Source organism: Alligator mississippiensis, chromosome 5, assembly GCF_030867095.1.
Source record: "Alligator mississippiensis isolate rAllMis1 chromosome 5, rAllMis1, whole genome shotgun sequence".
Taxonomy (NCBI): domain Eukaryota; kingdom Metazoa; phylum Chordata; order Crocodylia; family Alligatoridae; genus Alligator; species Alligator mississippiensis.
Genome location: NC_081828.1, coordinates 153282366 through 153300404, shown reverse-complemented (window position 1 = coordinate 153300404; position 18039 = coordinate 153282366). Strand labels below are relative to the sequence as shown.

At 46.4% G+C, this 18039-nt stretch overlaps 2 protein-coding genes across 3 annotated transcripts in view; one reads left to right on the top strand and one right to left on the bottom strand.

Annotated features, from left to right (window-relative positions):
- GALNT15 (polypeptide N-acetylgalactosaminyltransferase 15) overlaps positions 1-6651 on the top strand; it is a 38488-nt gene extending 31837 nt beyond the window's left edge. The window contains exons 9-10 of the mRNA XM_006262379.3: positions 3449-3589; positions 6319-6651. Coding sequence (XP_006262441.1) covers positions 3449-3589; positions 6319-6465 — 288 coding nt within the window. The 3' untranslated portion in view covers positions 6466-6651. The remainder of the gene's footprint in view (positions 1-3448; positions 3590-6318) is intronic.
- A 655-nt stretch (positions 6652-7306) lies between these two features.
- Positions 7307-16981, bottom strand: LOC102567126 (vitelline membrane outer layer protein 1 homolog). 2 transcript variants are annotated; one of them, XM_006262380.4, is made up of 3 exons: positions 10451-11189; positions 10243-10358; positions 7307-8441 (listed from the first exon to the last, which is right to left on the bottom strand). In XM_006262380.4, the coding sequence occupies exons 1-3, from the start codon at positions 10718-10720 to the stop codon at positions 8144-8146; spliced, it is 684 nt and encodes a 227-aa protein (XP_006262442.1). In that variant the 5' UTR covers positions 10721-11189; the 3' UTR covers positions 7307-8143. The 2 variants fall into 2 exon arrangements, 1 of the variants encoding a protein (XP_006262442.1); XR_002093655.2 differs by lacking the exon at positions 10451-11189 and adding an exon at positions 12457-16981 and having other exon boundaries at positions 8354-10358.
- Positions 16982-18039: the final 1058 nt, after the last annotated feature.

Sequence of the window (18039 nt, the reverse complement as noted above, 5' to 3'; positions counted from 1 at the left end):
CATTGTCCACACAAATATTTTAATCCTGATTGGTTTGCAAAGTTTGCCTCCTGATTCATTCAGAAACATTTTTTTCATCCCATGAACCTTTAAATCAGGGGCAGGCAAAGTCTGGTCTACAGGTCAGATCTGGCCAACAGTGGACTCCATTCCCCAGCAGTCCCTGCCCATGGAGCTGGGGCCAGCACCAGCTGTGCTACCATAGTGTGGGGCTGAGGTTTCTGTGGAGACCAACCCCAGCAGCACTGGTAGGCAGCAGCGGCACCATCTGGTGGTGAAGAGCTGTGCTGCAGGCAGGAGCAGGACAGGCTCAGCTGCTACCACCTGTGCAGGGCAGGCAGCAGCGATGGCAGTGGCACTGCTGGGAGGGGTGGCTATGGGGGGCTATGGTGAATTTTGGGGTGGTCATAGCCCCCCCTCCCTAGTTCCGCCCCTGCTGGCAGGGCATACTGAAGGGCAGGGTGCTACTTCAGAGCTGGACTGGGATCTTGTGGCAGTGACAGCGTGGTCCAGAGCCAGGGCAGAACCACGATCTGCAGCCTGCATGCCCAAGGCAGGGATGTGCAGGCAGTAGATCACAGCTCTGCCTCAGCTCCAGACCACGCTGTCACCACTGCAAGATCCCAGCCCGGCTCCGGAGCAGCCCTGTGCCCTGTTATGTGCCCTGCCAGCAGTACTGGGGCCAGTCTCCATAGAAATCCCGGCCCCGCACTATCATAGTCTGGCTGCTCCTGGGGTGTCCATGCAAACTAGCCCCAGCCACACAGGCAGGCACTGCTAGGAAATGGAGTCTGGCAACTGCCCTGGATCCGCCATTTTTCCCACCCCTGTTTTAAATTAATCTCTTGCTTGAAACTTTCAGACAAAACCTAATTGGAATGAGGCTAGTCACTAGCTTTGAGGATAAGGCCTATGAGTTTCAAGGTATTCATAATTATTAAATTAAAATTAAATTAAATAGTATCTGGGGAAGGGAAGGACTAGGATGTTTAGAGCACAAATGCATCCCCTCTACAGTAAAAGGAACTGATTTCACTAGTTTTATGATAGAATCACAGAAAGTTAGGGTTGAAACGGACCTCAGGAGGTGATCTAGTCCAACCCCCTGCTCAAAGCAGGATCATCCCAGCCAAAGCTATATCTAGCTGGGTTTTGAAAACCTCCAAGAATGGAGCTTCCACCACCTCTCTGGGTAGCCTGTTCCAGTGTTTTACTAGCCTCCTAGTGAGAAAATTATTCCTTATATCTAACCTAAACATCTCTTGCTGCAACTTGGGACCATTACTCCATCTTCTGTCATCTGCCACCACTGAGCACAGTTTAGCTCCATCCTCTTTCAAACCTCCCTTCAGGTAATTGAAGGTTACTAAGTCCCCTCTCTCTCCTCTTCTCTAGACTAGATAAGCCCAGTTCCCTCAGTCTTTTCTCATAAGTCATGTTCCCCAGCTCTTGAATCATTTTTGTTGCCCCCCGCTGGACTCTCTTCAATTTGTCCACGTTCCTTCTGTAGTGGGGGGCCCAAAACTGAACACAGTACTTAAGATGCGGCCTCACCAGTACTGAATAGAGGAGAATAATCACTTCTAGACCTACTGGCAACACACCTACCAATGCAGCCAGTATGCTGTTAGCCTTCTTGGCAATAAGGGCACACTGCTGGCTCATGTTTAGTTTATTGTCCACTGTAACGCCCAGGTCCTTTTCTGCAGAGCTGCTGCCCAGCCAGTCAGCCCCCAGCTGGTACTTGTGCACAGGATTGTTCCACCATAAGTGTAGGACTTTATACTTACCCTTATTGAACCTCATGAGATTTCTTTTGACCCAATCCTCCAATTTGTCTAGGTCACTCTGAATCCTAGCCCTACCCTACACTCCTAGCCCTATTTACTACACTCCCCAGCTTGGTGTCATCCGCAAACTTGCTGAAGGTGCACGCTATGCCATCTTCTAGGTCATTGATGAAGACATTGAACAAAACCAGCCCCAGGACCTACCCCTGGGGCACTCCACTTGCTACTGGCTGCCAACTAGACAACAAGCCATTGATTACTACTCCCTGAGACCGATACTCCAGCCAGTTTTCTATCCACCTCACAGTCCATTCATCTAGCCCATCCTTCCTGAGCTTGCCTGCAAGAATGCTGTGGGAGACCATATAAAAAGCCTTGCTAAAATCAAGGTACATCACATCCAACAGTCTCCCTGCATTCACAGAGCCAGTCCTCTCATCACAGAAGGCAATCAGATTGGTCAGGCATGACTTGCCCCGGTGAATCCATGCTGACTGCTCCTAATCACTTTTTCTCCTCCAAGTGCTTAGAAATGGATTCCTTGAGGATCTGCTCCATGATTTTTCCAGGGACTGAGGTGAGGCTGACTGGTCTGTAGTTCTCTGGATCCTCCTTCTTCCCTTTCTTAAATATGGGCACTATGTTTGCCCTTTACCAATCATCCAGGACTTCTGATCACCATGAGTTTTCAAAGAAGATGGCCAATGGCTCTGCAATCACATCAGCCAACTCCCTCAGCACCCTTGGGTACATCCTGTTCAGCCTCATGGACTTGTATATGTCCAGCTTTTCTAAATAGTCCCTAACCTGTTCTTTCACCACTGACGGCTGCTCACCCCTGCCCCAAACTGCGCTGCCTAGTACAGTAGTCTCGGAGCTGACCTTGCCTGTGAAGACTGAGGCAAAAAAGGTATTGAGCACTTCAGCCTTTTCTGCATCCTCTGTCACAAGGTTGCCTCCTGCATTCAGTAAGGGACCCACACTTTCCCTGATCCTCTTCTTGCTACTGACATAATTGTAGAAACTCTTCTTGTTATTGTTTACATCCCTTGCTAGCTGCAACTCCAATTGCGCTTTGGTCTTCCTGACTTTATCCCTGTGTGCCCAAGCAATGCTCTTATATTCTTCCCTAGTTATTTGTCCAAGCTTCCACTCCTTATAACCTTCCTGATGTCTGTGGGTTGTTTTGCTCTGTGCTATAGATATATGCACCTGAATTAGTTAGCTTACAGCTAGCTTGCATGTTTCTGCACCAGAATTAGTTAGCTTAAAGGTAGCTTGCATATGTCTGCACAAGCTGCCATCATACCTTTAACCACAGTGTTGACTTAAGTTGTGAAAGTCCCTCCACCCAAAGCATATTATATTTCTAAACAGGAGAAATACTGTGTTTCCCATAAATGTTATATTCTGGATCTATTTTACACTTCAATCCACACCTGAAAACCTTTGCTTCTGAAAAAAAATAGTCCTGGTGAAGTTGTTATGCAAGAACTACCTGTAAGGAGACTGGTTTGCAAGCTCAAGTTCATTGGGTCTCTGTTATTTTCTTAGTTACTTCATAAACAAAGACAGGAAATTATTTTTGGATCTAGCATCTAAAATGAATTGGAATGTCCCTCAACTTTATTCACACAAACAAATCCTTCATATTTTAGGACTTTGAATATAGCAGCATGAAGGAAATCCGGTCTGGTTCTGCTCCGCAGCTTTGCTTTGATATCAGACATGACAAGGTGATCTTTCAAAACTGTACAGAAGCAGCAGAAAACAATCAACAGCACTGGGATGTCCAGGAGGTGGGTAGTGATTTTTTTAATGCATCTCAGGTAGCTGAAAACAGTTTAAAAATTGTGGAGATGGGGAACAGAGGAGAAAGGAAGAGAAGGGGATAGAAGTGGGTACATGAAATTTTCAGGTTTCACTGAATCCCTATTTGGAACCAAGATATTCTGATGATATTTGTCCCATTTAAAATAACTGTGCAGTACAAATGTAGTTAAGAGTGAGCATGTGTGCACGAGATGTTTACTTCAGAGTAAACAAATTAGCTTTGCAGTAAATATCTTGGTGTCTACATGTGCAGGGCTATTAAGCTGGAGTAAACTAAAACTCTGCATCAGGGTAGTACTTATAAATACAAGTAGTATCCTGCTGTGGAGTTTTTTTTTTTACTCCGCAGCCCCGCACATGTAGATGCTGACAGGGCCAGCTGGGGCATGAGGGTGCTTCAGTATGGGGACTGCCTGCCGCCTAGCCCTTCACTGGAGCACCCTCATGCTCTAGCCAATCCCTCCATAGCATGTTGAGCCAAGGGGGAGCAGCTCCGAGTTGGAAGACTGATTCCCAGGGCCTCCTGCCAGGTGGGGTTGCTCTGACCTGGCTCGATACTCTGTGGTCCCAGGTGCACGTTCAAATGGCATGCCTGGAAGCAATAACCTCCAGAGTTTATTGCTTCACACCAATTGCACATGTAGATGCACCCAGTAAGGAGCAAAGCAAGCACACTCTAAATCCACATGCCCTAGATTTTTGTAGTGTAAGCCCAAGCTGTTTCATTTGCAGAGCATTCTGGAATACATCAATCAATGGTTATGAAAGTAACTTTAGTAATTCTTCAGGCCCAAAAGACCCTTGCAGCAGAGAAAAGTCTGGTTCTGCTTTGCAGGTTGGGAGAGACTTCAGAGGGCCAGATTCTGGGAGCTGATGCAGAAAGTGTGAAGCCCTTCTGCTCTTTGCGAAATTGAGTGCGTTTTAAAATTCAAACCGTCTTGCAAGATAGATGTCTTTCTTATTTTAGAAACTCAGTATGATTCAGTGGAATTCTTCCTGTAGGGTAAGAAATCTCCTGCAGGACAGGGAAAGTTTAAGGCTCCTGGACTGTACAGGAAATGTCCAGTTACTCCATCATCACTTCAGTCATAGGAGCTGCATCTACATGAGTGAGTGTCTCAAAGCAGTTTGAGATGCTGCAAGAGGCATGCCATGAGACCCCAGCTGCACCTGGAAAGCTCAGGCTGGGGTTGCCTTGAAGACCAGCCTGCGCTGTGCTGGCAGTGCGTGTGGCAGAGCAGAGGAGGGAGCTGCTCTGGAGCCACTGGAAACTTGGGATGGGGGCAGCTTGCTACAGAGCGAGGACAGAGCTGTGATCCGTATGCTCTGGGCAGGGGATCGCAGCTCTGCCTCAGCTCCAGACCAGACTGTCACTGCTGCAAGGAGCCAGGGCAGAGCTGCGATCCCCTGCTTGCATGCCCCTGCCCAGAGCATGCAGGCTACAGATTGTGGCTCTGCCCTGGCTCCAAAGCAAGCTGCCCCCATCCCAAGTTCCCAGTGCCTCCAGAAGAGCCCCCTGCGTTGCTCTGCTAGCATGGCTCAGGCTGGCCTCCATGGCAACCCCAGCCTGAGTTTTCCCAGCAGGTGCAGCTGGAGTCTCCATGGTGACTGGCCCAAGCCATGAGGGCAGGGGCTGCTGGGAAATGGAGTCCAGCTGTTGGGCAGATCAGCCATTTTTCCCACCCCTGCTCTACCACCTGGCCACAGTGTCTCTATGCCTGCCGAATGGCCCTGCTGCTCCAGCACACTGCCTCAGGTGCCGGAGGAATAGAAGCCAGGCAAGGCTGGCAGTAGTCAGTCAGACCCAGGTTCTGTCCTGGTAAGCAGGGATGCAGGAATGGGGGGAACTGTGTGGGGTAGGGGGGACTGTGAGGGAGGGGTAGGTGCCCCGCCTGCCCCTACCACAGCACAGCCCCCGCCACCTGTAGCAGCAGCCAGCCCTCAGGACACTCACGGCCCACTGCAGACAGAAGCCCCAGTGGCACATGGTGCAGCCTGAGACCCAGGAGCTACAGGTGGCGCGCACACAGAGCCAGCCCAGTCTGCTGGCATGCACCTTTGATGTGGAGGCAGGAGCTGGCCCAGCCCAATGGTGTGTGGCTCCTGTATGCAGTGCTGGGAGCCCTGGGTGGTGGCAGGAGTTGTCCCAATCCTACCCCAAGGTGCATGCCAGCAGACCAGGCTGGCTCCATGCACCACATGTAGCCCCTGGGTCTCAGGAGGCACCACACGCTGCCGGGTGCCTCTGCCTGCAGTGGGCAATGAGTGACATGAAGGCCTGCTACTGGCTGCTGCTGCTGCAGGGTTGGGCTGTGCGCCATGGGGGGAGGGTGGGGAGGAGACCCATGCCTCCACAGTTCCCCTACAAGTCCCCCCCCCCACAATCCATCCACAAACCCCATCTATAAACCCTCCCACACCCCCCATAACCCCCCCACCCCACCCCCCGACGCTCCAGGCACTTTAGAGTGGCTTTCAGAGCCACTCTAATTAAATTGCTCCCTCTTCCCCCTCCCAGAGCATATATATAAAGGCCCCTAGAGTTCTTACTGATCTCAGGAGGACTTGTGGGTCCCCATCACCTCTAAGGACCAATCCTAGAGCTTTTAAAGTAATCAATGTGTTGGTTTTTTTTAATCACCATTGAAATTCCCTTTTTTTTCTTTCCATTCTTTCTTTCCCCCCCCTCATGTAGAGTGGAATGATCATCCACATCCTGTCTGGTAAATGCATGGAAGCAGTACAGAGTGAACCTGAAGCAAATTTGTTCTTACGTCCATGTAACAAGAATGCAAATCAGCTGTGGCAATTTGAATGCTCACCTGTGCTAGATAAGCAATGACTGATAGGCTTTTTTGAAGACTGCCCAAACCTCACTGTCACTTTCATTTGGGATTTCAGACACATGCACTGCTGCATGAAATAAAAAAAAGGTTTCACGGGTCTGCTACAGTCTTCAGGGGAAGACAAGAATACTTTCCTTAGAAAGTCTTGCTAAAATAAATGCAACAGGCACCTTGTTTACCCAGCCCCAACTATAGTTGCCATTTATTCTCTTGAACAAGAAAAAAAAAAGTACTCTGAGCATCTCTTGAGACTCTTCAGCTATACTATGGCTGAAGGAAGAAGTTTGCCTTTTCAAGGAAACTTGGAAAATAAACTGCTAGGGAGTATATCTTTAAGGAAGTCTGTAACTTCTGAGACAACAGGAAGATTAATGTTTGGGAAACTTTTGACATGCTCTCAGAGGAAGTCAGCCTTGTTAGGATGAAAACTTAGCAAAGCTGTAACATGCACTTGACTCATAAAACAAAGTAGGTTTGTATGTATCTAAGCAGTACACAGTTACTTGTGTAAGCCATAATTAATATATTCCTTTTAATATACATTCAGTCACTGAGGTTGCAGAGTATGTAAACTGGCATTTATTTGGCCCACTCCTGCTTTCATTAAAAATTCTTATGGACTTAAATGGAAATAGGATAAAGCCTTCTGTCTTTGATCCATTGTCTCCTGCTATAACCCAGTCTCAGAAGAAATGGATACATTTACAATTTCCTGCTTTAGTTTTCTTGAAGTTTTAAAACAAGTCTTTAACAAATGTTCCACGATTAGACTTTTGGACACTCAACCAAAGCAAAATATTAAGGATTTGTGATGAGAAAAAAAACCCACAACCAAAATGAATTTTGAAATAGTATTTATTCATGGCATTCTGTTTGGGCTGATAAATCTTTGGACTTAATTAATGTACTACAAAAAAGCATCACTTCAGTTGTAGAAGTCCCAGCTGAAAGCACAACATGAAAGTAAATAGTAGGCCTTTATAGCTACATCAGCAGGACATATAGGCTTTTCCTTCCTTTCCGTACCCACGTGCTGGCTATTTCATAGAGTAAGGATGTTGGCACTGTTGATTTTAAAAGGGAAACCCTCCAGCCCCTTGCTTGCCTTGGGTCTCCCAGTTCACTGTTATAAGTAAGTCATACTCATAATTTCCTTATCAAAGTTCACTTGCTGGGAGCCTGATCCTGTATTCCCTCTGACTTGTCTACTACTGGAGTTAAGGGAAATTGTTTTTATAAGCAATATAAATGTGCCGGTTTGTCCATTTGGAGCAATATTTTGTTTGGAATCTTAAATTAGGAGAGAAGTCAAGTAGTGCAAATATCTTCAAATCCTTATAATACTGGAGGGGTAAACTTGGCAGGAAGAAGAAGTAATTGTGGGATGGAGTTTTTGGTAACTATTTGACTTTCCCTCATATTAGTGCCATAGGAGAATTCCAATAAAAATCAATCCTACCCTTCATATCTTCATTGAGGAAGCATTGAGGAAGCAGGGTATTTCTAAGGAAACCTAGTTTGTTGTTGATTCTTTTTAAGAGGCAGACAGAAAATTACTTTTACTGGTACTCAGTATAGCTTTAAACCAAACTGAAAGGAACAGAAGGTTCTGTTCAGAAAATCCCAGGTATTATACTTTAGAAGATCCTAGATACAAGATTTAGCAATGTAAAATTAGTCACAACAGAAGAAGCGAACATCATTAAGTGCTGTGTCATCCACAAAAGCCCCCTGGTATGATTCTAGTTTGGTTTGAATGCCACAGATTCCACCTCTTATACAGGTATTACTCCATCCCCCATAATCACCAAATGTGCTACCAACTCCTTCTATGATTGCACCACTGGTGCAGCGAAATTTGATACCATTTGCTGCTGTATCATCTATAATTCCTTGTGGTGTTTCAACTTTCAGTTGAAAAGATACGAGGAACCCTCTTGGACACCAAGTGATTATTGACCATTGTCCAAACCTATGGTGAGAAAAGAAAATTGCAATTTAAAAAGTTTAAATAAATTTTCCATTTTAATTTTCAGAATTGTCAATAATGTCATTCAATTGTTATTTTAATTGAGTATAATTAATGTTTTAAAGTGTAAAGATGCCAGATTTTTTTAAATGATGTATTATTTATTATATGTTGAGCATCAATTCTTCTGAGCGTACTGGGATGCCATTTCCTCAACACTTGTCTTATACTCTAAATATACTGACAACACAATTATAACAAGAGATCATCAGATAAAAATATTCCCCTACATCTTTGGGATAAATCTATTTGAAAGGAGAAAAAAAGATATAGGCATTCTGCTTGCAGCTTGACGTGTCAAACTTGAGGAAACCTGAGAAAATAGGACTCCCTGTGGATATGTGTGCAACAGAAGAAGGTATTTAAATAAATCCACTTACATCAGTATAAGTAAGACTAGAATAATGCTTCCAATACCAATTTAAAATAAGGGAGAGTCACCTCTTTGTTGCCCATCGTAAAAGTAATTATGTAGTTGGAAAAACATACCCACATTTCAAAATTTGGATTTATATTCTACTCACACTTCAAAATTTGGTTATTTATAAGGCTACAAGAAGACCCAGAGTTGTCATAATTAATGCCAAGAAAGATTTTGGATATGTGTTCCAGGGCTGGAGCAGATCTCTAACTACTAGGGAGTAAACAGGAGCAGATGACCCGTCATCATTTTCTAACTGTGGGGTTCTTACACCTTTTTCTGAAGCACCTGGGTTTAGCCATTGTCATGGACAGGATACTGGACTAGTCTGTCCTCAGACATGATATAAACCCAATAGATAGCTGAGTCATTTGACCCAGTAAACTACAGATCTGTTAACACACAAATTACGTTTAAAAACAAATTCTTGAGATTATCTGAAGACATTCATACAGACTGATAGGAATCAAGAATTCAAAGTTGAAGTTGAAGGTGATAACCTTTAAAAACGGACAGCAGGGACTTAAATTTTTTTGTTTCAACCTTTTTTACCTACTACCATTACAAATAATTCCAAAGATGGCCCTTACTGAAAAAATTAAAGGAAAATAGTTCTCAATTTTTTCTAGTTTCTTTAACTTTATGTATTTGATGGATTGTATTTATGGCCACTCTCAGTGTGTCCCCTGTGTAGTAGTGAACTCTAATCAGACTATTTGCTGAACCCTCTACTAATGCAGGGTACCATGAAGCTAGAGGGCCTATGCCAGTACATCCAGTTGGGTCAGGTTTCCTGTTAGTCATTTTACCTTAATTGTGCAGCTCTTTCACATAGCCTGAGGGAGAATTTAATAACAGAATACAGAACTATTTTTACCCATTTAGACATATTTTAATGCAACAACATTTCACATCTAGAGGACCTCTTTAATGGATGCTATTAACAAGAAATTTTAAAGGCGAAAGGTCACGTGAGGACGGAGTGTCAATTTTAACTTTTAAAGAACATCAAAGTAGTGTTTCAAGTGAAACCTAAGAAATTGTAACATAATACAAATAACTTCTTATATTTAAACTGTAACTATTTTCTTTGCAAATCATGCATAATTAAAACATTGAGGCCCATCCAAGACTATGGGGGTTGCATTGGTATACTCTGGATCATAAAGTGGCCTAGGAAAGGTAAGCAATAATATCTCCAGCATTAAAAACAACCATCTGGACACAACAGCTGGTTCCATGATGGTTGATAGTATGACTAGTTCTCAGATTCCTCCTCATCAGATTTACTAAAGATCAAACATTAAATATCATTAAACTTACTTTCCAGAATCAGACTCAATACTGTAGACAGTGCTATCAGTATTATTGGGGTTTATGCAATATAAACGGATCCCATTGAGTGCAGTGTCATCATCAGCTCCTCCATACTCCTCCACCTAAAACAGAGAAATAAAAGAGGAACACAGTTAACATGCTAAGGGCCTATAGCACTGACAAGGATCTCACAAGACTGACAAGCTGCAGTTACCTTTATACTAAATCCCATAGCATAGAAGTGTTCTGGGCACATATCAGTCCAGGTCCAGGTACCCCAAGGTCCTCCATTAGCAACACTTATTGAACTGTAATGTTGTCTATTTAAAAAAATGCCATTCGCTTTGACTGCAGGTTCACCAGAGACCAAGGGGGAATATGCTAAGGCAGCCAAAAACACAATGGCAACAGCCTTCATTTTTTCAGCAACGGTATTAGGTAGTGTGAGGCAATATGTTTTTATACTCTGCATTTTATACCGCATTTTATCACTGACAGTTTGATTATGATAATAAATGTGTTTAAGACTGTCACACAGGAATGTAAGCACAGTGTGTTTTGCAACCACTTGGCCCAAGTTTTAAGATCAGTCTAAAAATCTGAATTACTTAAGTTCTGCCATGAATAAAGTATATCCCCGCACAGTGAAATGTTGCATTTTTGCTCATCAGTTATTACATGATTAGCTGATTATTTAGGGTCATATTCTGCAACCCTTACTTGAATTGGGTAGTATATGTTATTCTACTGGTAGGCCCAGTGTTAAGAACCTAATGGAGAGTATCCACATTGCAACTGATTGGGAACCTCACAGACCTAGATCAGGGGTGGGCAAAATATGGCTCACAGGCTGGATCTGGCCCACCAACTGATTGTATCCAGCCTGCAAGTTGCCAGCCGCAAAGTCATAGGATCCAGCCCATAGGGAGCCGTTGGTTCTGGCTGCTGCGTCATGCTGAACAGGCGGGCACATCCCAGCCCTGTCCACAGCTTACACCAGCTCCCACCCCGCATGCCGGAAGCAGAGCTGAGTGCATGCTGGCATCAGCTGTGGATGCTCCCTGTACATTCTCGCTGGGGATCAGGGTGACTGCCTAGGACTGCAGCTGACAAACTGATGCAGCAGCGTCACCTGTAAATTCAGGAGGACACCCCTATCTCCAGCAGGAATCAGTCGCCTGCATCCACAGCTGATGCCAGCACCCCCCCCAGTGCTGCTTCTGGCACACAGGCTGGGAGCTGGTGTAAGCTGTGGGCCATGCTGTAGGTGGGAGGCAGCTGGGGGGGGGGGGGGGGGGGGAGGAAGAAGGGGAGAAGGGAGAGACCGAGAGAGGTGGCCCTACCCATGAGTGGCAGCAGCTGGTGCTGGGCACCAGGCAAAAGTAAGGCCTGGCAACAGGCAAGCTTGCCTCATCCGGTCCTTCTGGCTGCAGCTGCCTGGAGCCCATGCCAGGGCTGCCCTGCAGCTCCTCTGTGCTGCTCCCACCCTGCACCACCTCCAGGGCACCCTGGGCCTGCAGGGCAGTGGCAGCAGGGCAGGGGAGCTGCAGGGCAGCCCTGGCATGGGCTTCAGGCAGCTGCAGCCAGAAGGGCCCCAGAAGCAGCTGCCAGGTCCTGCTTCTGCCCAGTGCACAGCACCAGCTGCTGCCATTCATCATGGGCAGGGCTGCCTCTCTCCGTCTCCCCACTTCAACCCTCCTTCCTCCCTCTCCCTGCCCCCCTTCCCCCAAACTGTCCTGCACCTACAGCATGGCCTCGCAGCTTACACCAGCTTCCAGCCTATGCACCAAAAGCAGTACCAGGCAGGTGCCAGCATCAGTTGCAGACGCAGGTGGCAGCTTCCTCCCAGGGATCAGGGCATCTGCCTGAGTCCCTCCTTGGGGTAGGAGGGTGGGCTGGAGGCTGAAGCTGCTGCCCATGCCCACATCAGCTCCTCCCACAGCACCATCCCACATTAGGAGGTTTGGTGAGCTGTTGTGGTGCTGACCCGGCCTACAATAGCTCCCCAAAACTCCCTATGTGGCCCTCAGGCTCAAATAATTACTCACCCCTGCCCCAGACCATTTCTTTGTGGTACATTATCAATGAGCCAGATCCTATGAATCTTCAGTTATTGCAAATGATTTTACTGGAAGTTTTGTCTGAGTAAACAGTGCAGAAATTAGATCTCAGGGAGCATAACCTATGACATACCCTGAATGCCACCTCAAGAACACATACCTGGAGAAGATACCAGGTTATCTGAGAAGTTTACATCACAGAAATAATTTCCAAGCCTTCAGACTATCAACTAGGTGGATCCATACACCATGTGTAATAATGTTGCCATTCTTCCAAGCTGCAGAGTTGAGGGCTTGCACATTAGCTTCCCACTGGAGAAGAAATCAGACGTGTCAGGCAGAGTACACATGTAGTGTAATTTGTTGATTTAGACAGATACACCATTCTTGTAACAGAGGTAATCACAAACAGCATGCAGGCAATACCGTCTTTCAGAATTCATAACCCAAATACTAATCCCCATTTGCAGGGAGAACTCTGCTTCAAGAACAGATTAAAAACAGCAAACTCCCATGCTACAAGTCATGGCTTCTGCAAAAGCCTGCATTAAAAAAAACCTCCAAAAAACCTGCATCCAAAAATGTAGCACCATAGCATTTTCTTTCAGAAGCAGTAAAATTACCTGTAAGACCATGTATTATAGCACTATCTAGTGACCTCTGTGATAAAGATATGCATTTTTAACATCCTCTTACATTTTAAAAAAGTGGTCTATAAAATTAGTGACCAGAAAAGTATACTATCCCATTTTCCTAGGAAGATTAGAAAAGTACATGGAAACTCTGAATCATACAGAACAGATGTGAGGTCAGTATTGATAGCCTGTGCTTTTAAAATGAGACCTTGGGTGGTTTCCAGGACAAACTAAAGGTTGAACAAATTCATCTATTTCTAAGCAGCTGCAGTATTTCTGTCCATGGACTTTGGTGCGTCCTCTCATGATGTTTACATAAAAGGTAAGTTTTTGCTATGAATTCAGAGGATAGAGAGTGACCTTTCTACTCAATCCTTCAAAAATATCCAGAAACAATATTTGAGAGAGATTATTAATAAGTTATATTAGCAAAAATTGTATAATTGTTCAAAGGGCTTCCAGTATCTCTGTTCTTAGCCACATAACTTACTATAATGTTAGATTTATAATAGGTTTATAATAATGATAATAATAATAATAGATATAATGACATAGTTTATTCATAGATTCATAGATTACAGAGTCGGAAGGGACCCAATGGATCATTGTGTCCAACCTCCTACCGCTGACAGGAAAGAGGACCGAGGTCAGATGACTCCAGCCAGGTGATTGTCAAGCCTCCTCTTGAAGACCTCCAAGTTAGGTGACAGCACCACCCCTCTTGGAAGCCCATTCCAGACTCTGACCACCCTTATTGTAAAACATGTCTTCCTAATGTCTAACCTAAATCTACTTTCCACTAGTTTGCACCCATTATTCCTAGTTACTCCCTGGGGCACTTTGGTAAACAGCACATCCCCAATTCCCTGCTGTCCTCCCCTGATAAATTTATAGGCGGCCACAAGGTCACCCCTCAGCCATCTTTTGTATAGGCTGAAGAGATCCAGATCTCTCAACCTCTCCTCGTAGGGTCTTTCATGGAGACCACTAATCATGCAGGTGGCCCTCCTCTGAACCCTTTCTAGATCCTCCGTGTCCCTCTTGAAGTGCGGTGCCCAAAACTGGATACAGTACTCCAACTGCGGCCTGACTTGTGCTGCATAGAGGGGAAGCATCACCTCCCTCGATCTGTTGGTCATGCATCTGCTAATACATGACAAGGTGCGATTGGCTTTGTTGATGGCCTCGTTGCACTGCTGGTTCATGTTCATCTTGGAGTCAGCTACAACTCCAAGATCTCTCTCAGCGTCTGAGCTGCTGAGGAGGACATCCCCCAACCTGTAGGCATGCTGGGGATTCCTCCTTTCTAGGTGGAGTACCTTACATTTGTCTTTGTTGAACTGCATCCTATTACGTTCCGCCCATTGATCCAACCTGTCCAGGTCGGCCTGTAACTGCTCCCATAATTTGGTATCATCTGTGAACTTGGAAAGGGTGCTCAACACACCCTCGTCCAAATCACTGATGAAGATATTAAATAATACCGGCCCAAGGACCAAACCCTGTGGGACCCCACTGCCCACCTCCTTCCAGGTTGAAAATGACCCATCAACCACCACTCTCTGGGTGTAGTCCCTAAGCCAGTTAGCCACCCACCTGACTGTGTAAGTCAGGTCTACTCCACAGCCCGTTAGCTTCCCTTGAGAACAGGATGTGAAACTGTGTTGAAGGCCTTTCTAAAATCCAGGTAGATGATATCAGCCTCCGCTCCTGTGTCAAGGCAGTGTGTGACCTGGTCATAAAGGGCTATAAGGTTTGTCAGGCAGGATCTACCTGTGACAAACCCGTGCTGGTTTCCATTCAGCATCGTTTCCCCTGCTGGGCTTTCACATACACGCTCTTTGATGATTTTTTCTAGTATTTTCCCAGGAATAGAGGTAAGACTGACTGGCCTAAAGTTACCTGGCTCCTCCCTTCTCCCCTTCTTAAAAATGGGCACTACGTTGGCCTTTTTCCAGTCCTCAGGAACCTGTCCGGAGCACCATGAGAGCTCAAACAGCTGTGCCAGTGGCTCAGCAATGACACTGGCTGATTCCTTCAGCACCCATGGATGGAAGTCATCCTGGCTGGCTGACTTGTACCCATCCAGGCCTTCCAAATGCTCTTTAACTAACTCAGCACTAATCATTGGCAGTCTGGTGCCTTTTAGACAGCTGTCTATGTTCAAGGTGTGGGGACCGTCTTGGTCTGTATTAAGGAATACTGAAGCGAAGAACTCATTGAAGAGCTCTGCCTTTTTGTCTGCATCAACTACCAACTGACCTGATTTGTCCTGCAGGGGCCCTATGCTACTCTGTGCCTTCTTTTTGCTCGCTGTGTATCTGTAGAAAGACTTTTTATTGTCCTTGATTGTTAGAGCCAGCCTAAGCTCCAGTCCTGCCTTGACCTGTCTAACTGACTCCCTGCAATAGTGCACCAGGGTGGTATATGCTTCCTTTCTGTTGATTCCCTCATTCCATTTCTAGCATTTGGTGGCAAAGAGAATTCAAATTCCGTATGTAACAAATAATGTGTGTTCCTTGGTGGCTGCCCCCTGCTTCCACTACATATATATCTCTTTCTTTGCCCCCAGCCTTTCCTGAAGCTCCCTGTTCAGCCAAGGGGGCTTTTTTATTCCCTTGACTGAACATAGTAGTTGTCTGATTGTTGGGATTTAATGGGATTCCTGTATCTTTCTCCCAATATTTTTCTTAAGGACTGCACTATACTAGTGTATTGGAATTGCTGTATTACACAATCTTACTTGTTTCCTTTACCTGACATCAGTGGGCTAGTGTGTCTGCTCCTATTTAAGGCAGGCTTTGTCCCCTTAGGAATCCCGTAACCAGTCCAAACAAAAGTCCATAATATCAACCATAATTCTTAATCCAAACAAACAAATAAGCAGAGCAAAGCAAATGTTCAGCCCTTTTCTAGGTGGCAGGAAAGGGTCCTTTTATCTCCAGCCTTTCCTAGAAGTAAGCTCCTAGTGTTGGAATATGTTTCCCGGCTACATACTGCTCCTTCCCCAGCTCAGCCCTCTTGCTGTCTCCACATCTGGGCTTTTAACTGCCAGCTAATCACTTACAGCTGGGCTCATACCCCAGGGCTGGTTGCCCCACTTAAATGGCCAGACCACCATTTGCTACACCTGACATGTACATGTAAAATATATTCTCAGTAGTGTTAGATATAAAGAAAATCTGATACAGATCTTTCAGATGAATTTTTACTTCATAAAGTATTTAACCAATATTTTTTACATCTGAGTACAAACTACTGCAAAGATACTTTAATTAGTATATCCTGTTCATCTCTCTACATAGGCACTGGGTCAGAATTACCAAAGGAACCAAGTATAATTAAAAGCTATGACTTTCCTTTATTAACAAAAACAAAAACCTTATTTTGCCTTCTTTGAAATCAATGGTAAAACTTCCCTTGAAAAAAAGAAAGAAGCCTCTAATGAGCAAAGAAATTGAATAATAATCAGAAGAACATTTGGAAAATGGGTGGATGCCCAGAACCCATCATGTCAAAATGCAGCTTTACAATAAAGTTCCTGTCAAGTTGGTCGTTCCTCTAAAAACATTTTTCTCCCTCACACAAGTTGGATGAGCATTATGTCAATCTATGATATCCATAGTGGCTTTGATTTGTACAGCATGAGACTGGTCACCTGGCCTAGTTTACAGATTATGCATGTTTCAGCTGGAAAGCTTATATTGTTCCTTAGTGAACCCACAGATGATGGCAAGAGCTATTTAAGTGCAACTTTCTGTTGATTCCCTCATTCCATTTCTAGCATTTGGTGGCAAAGAGAATTCGATTTCCGTATGTAACAAATAATGTGCAAATAATGTGTTTGAATATATGCAAATAATGGGCCTTCAAAAGCAAACTCTGTTGCTTGTGCTAGGAGTAATTTCCTTAACTGTACAAGCAAAGTGAGCTGTTTAAACACTGAGTCCTGTCCCTACATCAGGGGCGGGCAATTATTTTGGGCCAAGGGCCACTTACCAAGTTGTGGCAAGCTGTCAAGGGGCGGGGCTACCCATGTGGCCCTTGACAGCTTGCCACAACTTGGTAAGTGGCCCCCGCCCCTTGAAAGGTACCCTGCCCCCTGGTCACCATCTTGGTCACCAATGTCTTGGGATCAATGTCCCAGGGCCAGCACCGATGGGGCCCAAAGCAGGGCGCAGGCTGGCAGGGGTCTGTGGAGCTGGGCTGGGCTGCACCAGCACGGAGAGGGGGAAGCTGACCTGGCTCCATAAAGCCCCTGTTGGCTGGGACCCAGTACCCCTACTGCCCTGCTGGCACTGGCCCTGGGACATGCGTGTGGGCCCCGTGCTCCCACTGGCTCCCAACCCGCTCACTCCCAGTGCCCCCCCCAGCCCTACAGTACAGGTGGGGGGCAGCACACAGCCCTGACCCCCTGCTCGCTGGCAGGGGAGGACCTGGTGCAGTGTAGGGAAAAGCATCCCCTCCCCCACCCCGTGGCTGGCGCTCCCTGCTGCAGCTGCTTGGAGCCCACATGGGGCTGTCCTGAGCAGGCACAGTCAGCCCCACACAGACTGCAAGTGGCTGCAGCGTGGGGTGTTGGCCACCGGGCAGGCAAGGGGCTGCTTCCCCCCCACCCCCCCGCACTCAGCACCAGTTTGTAACCCACGCCTGCTGCCAGCCTGGGCCCCGTGCCGGCTCTGGGCTTGTCTGTCAGGGCTGTGCCACAGCGGCAGCAGCTGTGGCCCCCCACTTGCTGCACTGGGTAGGGTTTCCTGCTACTGCTGCCTGCCCGGAGCTCACACGCTGGGCAGCACAGAGGCAGCGGTGGCAAACACTGCCCAGTGCAGCAAGCAGGGGGGCCACAGCTGCTGCTGCCATGGAGTAGCCCCAACAGGCGAGCCTGGAGCCAGCATGGGGCCCAGACTGGCAGCAGGGCCAGGTTACAAGCTGGTGCTGAGCACCGGGGGGGGGGGAAGCAGCCCCTCATCCGCCCCGTGGCCGGTGCCCCACACTGCAGCCGCTCGTAGCCCACGTGGGGCTGCCTGTGCCTGCTCAGAACAGCCCCGCGTGGGTTGCGAGCACCTGCAGCAGGGAGCGCCAGCCACGGAACGGGGAAGGGGATGCTT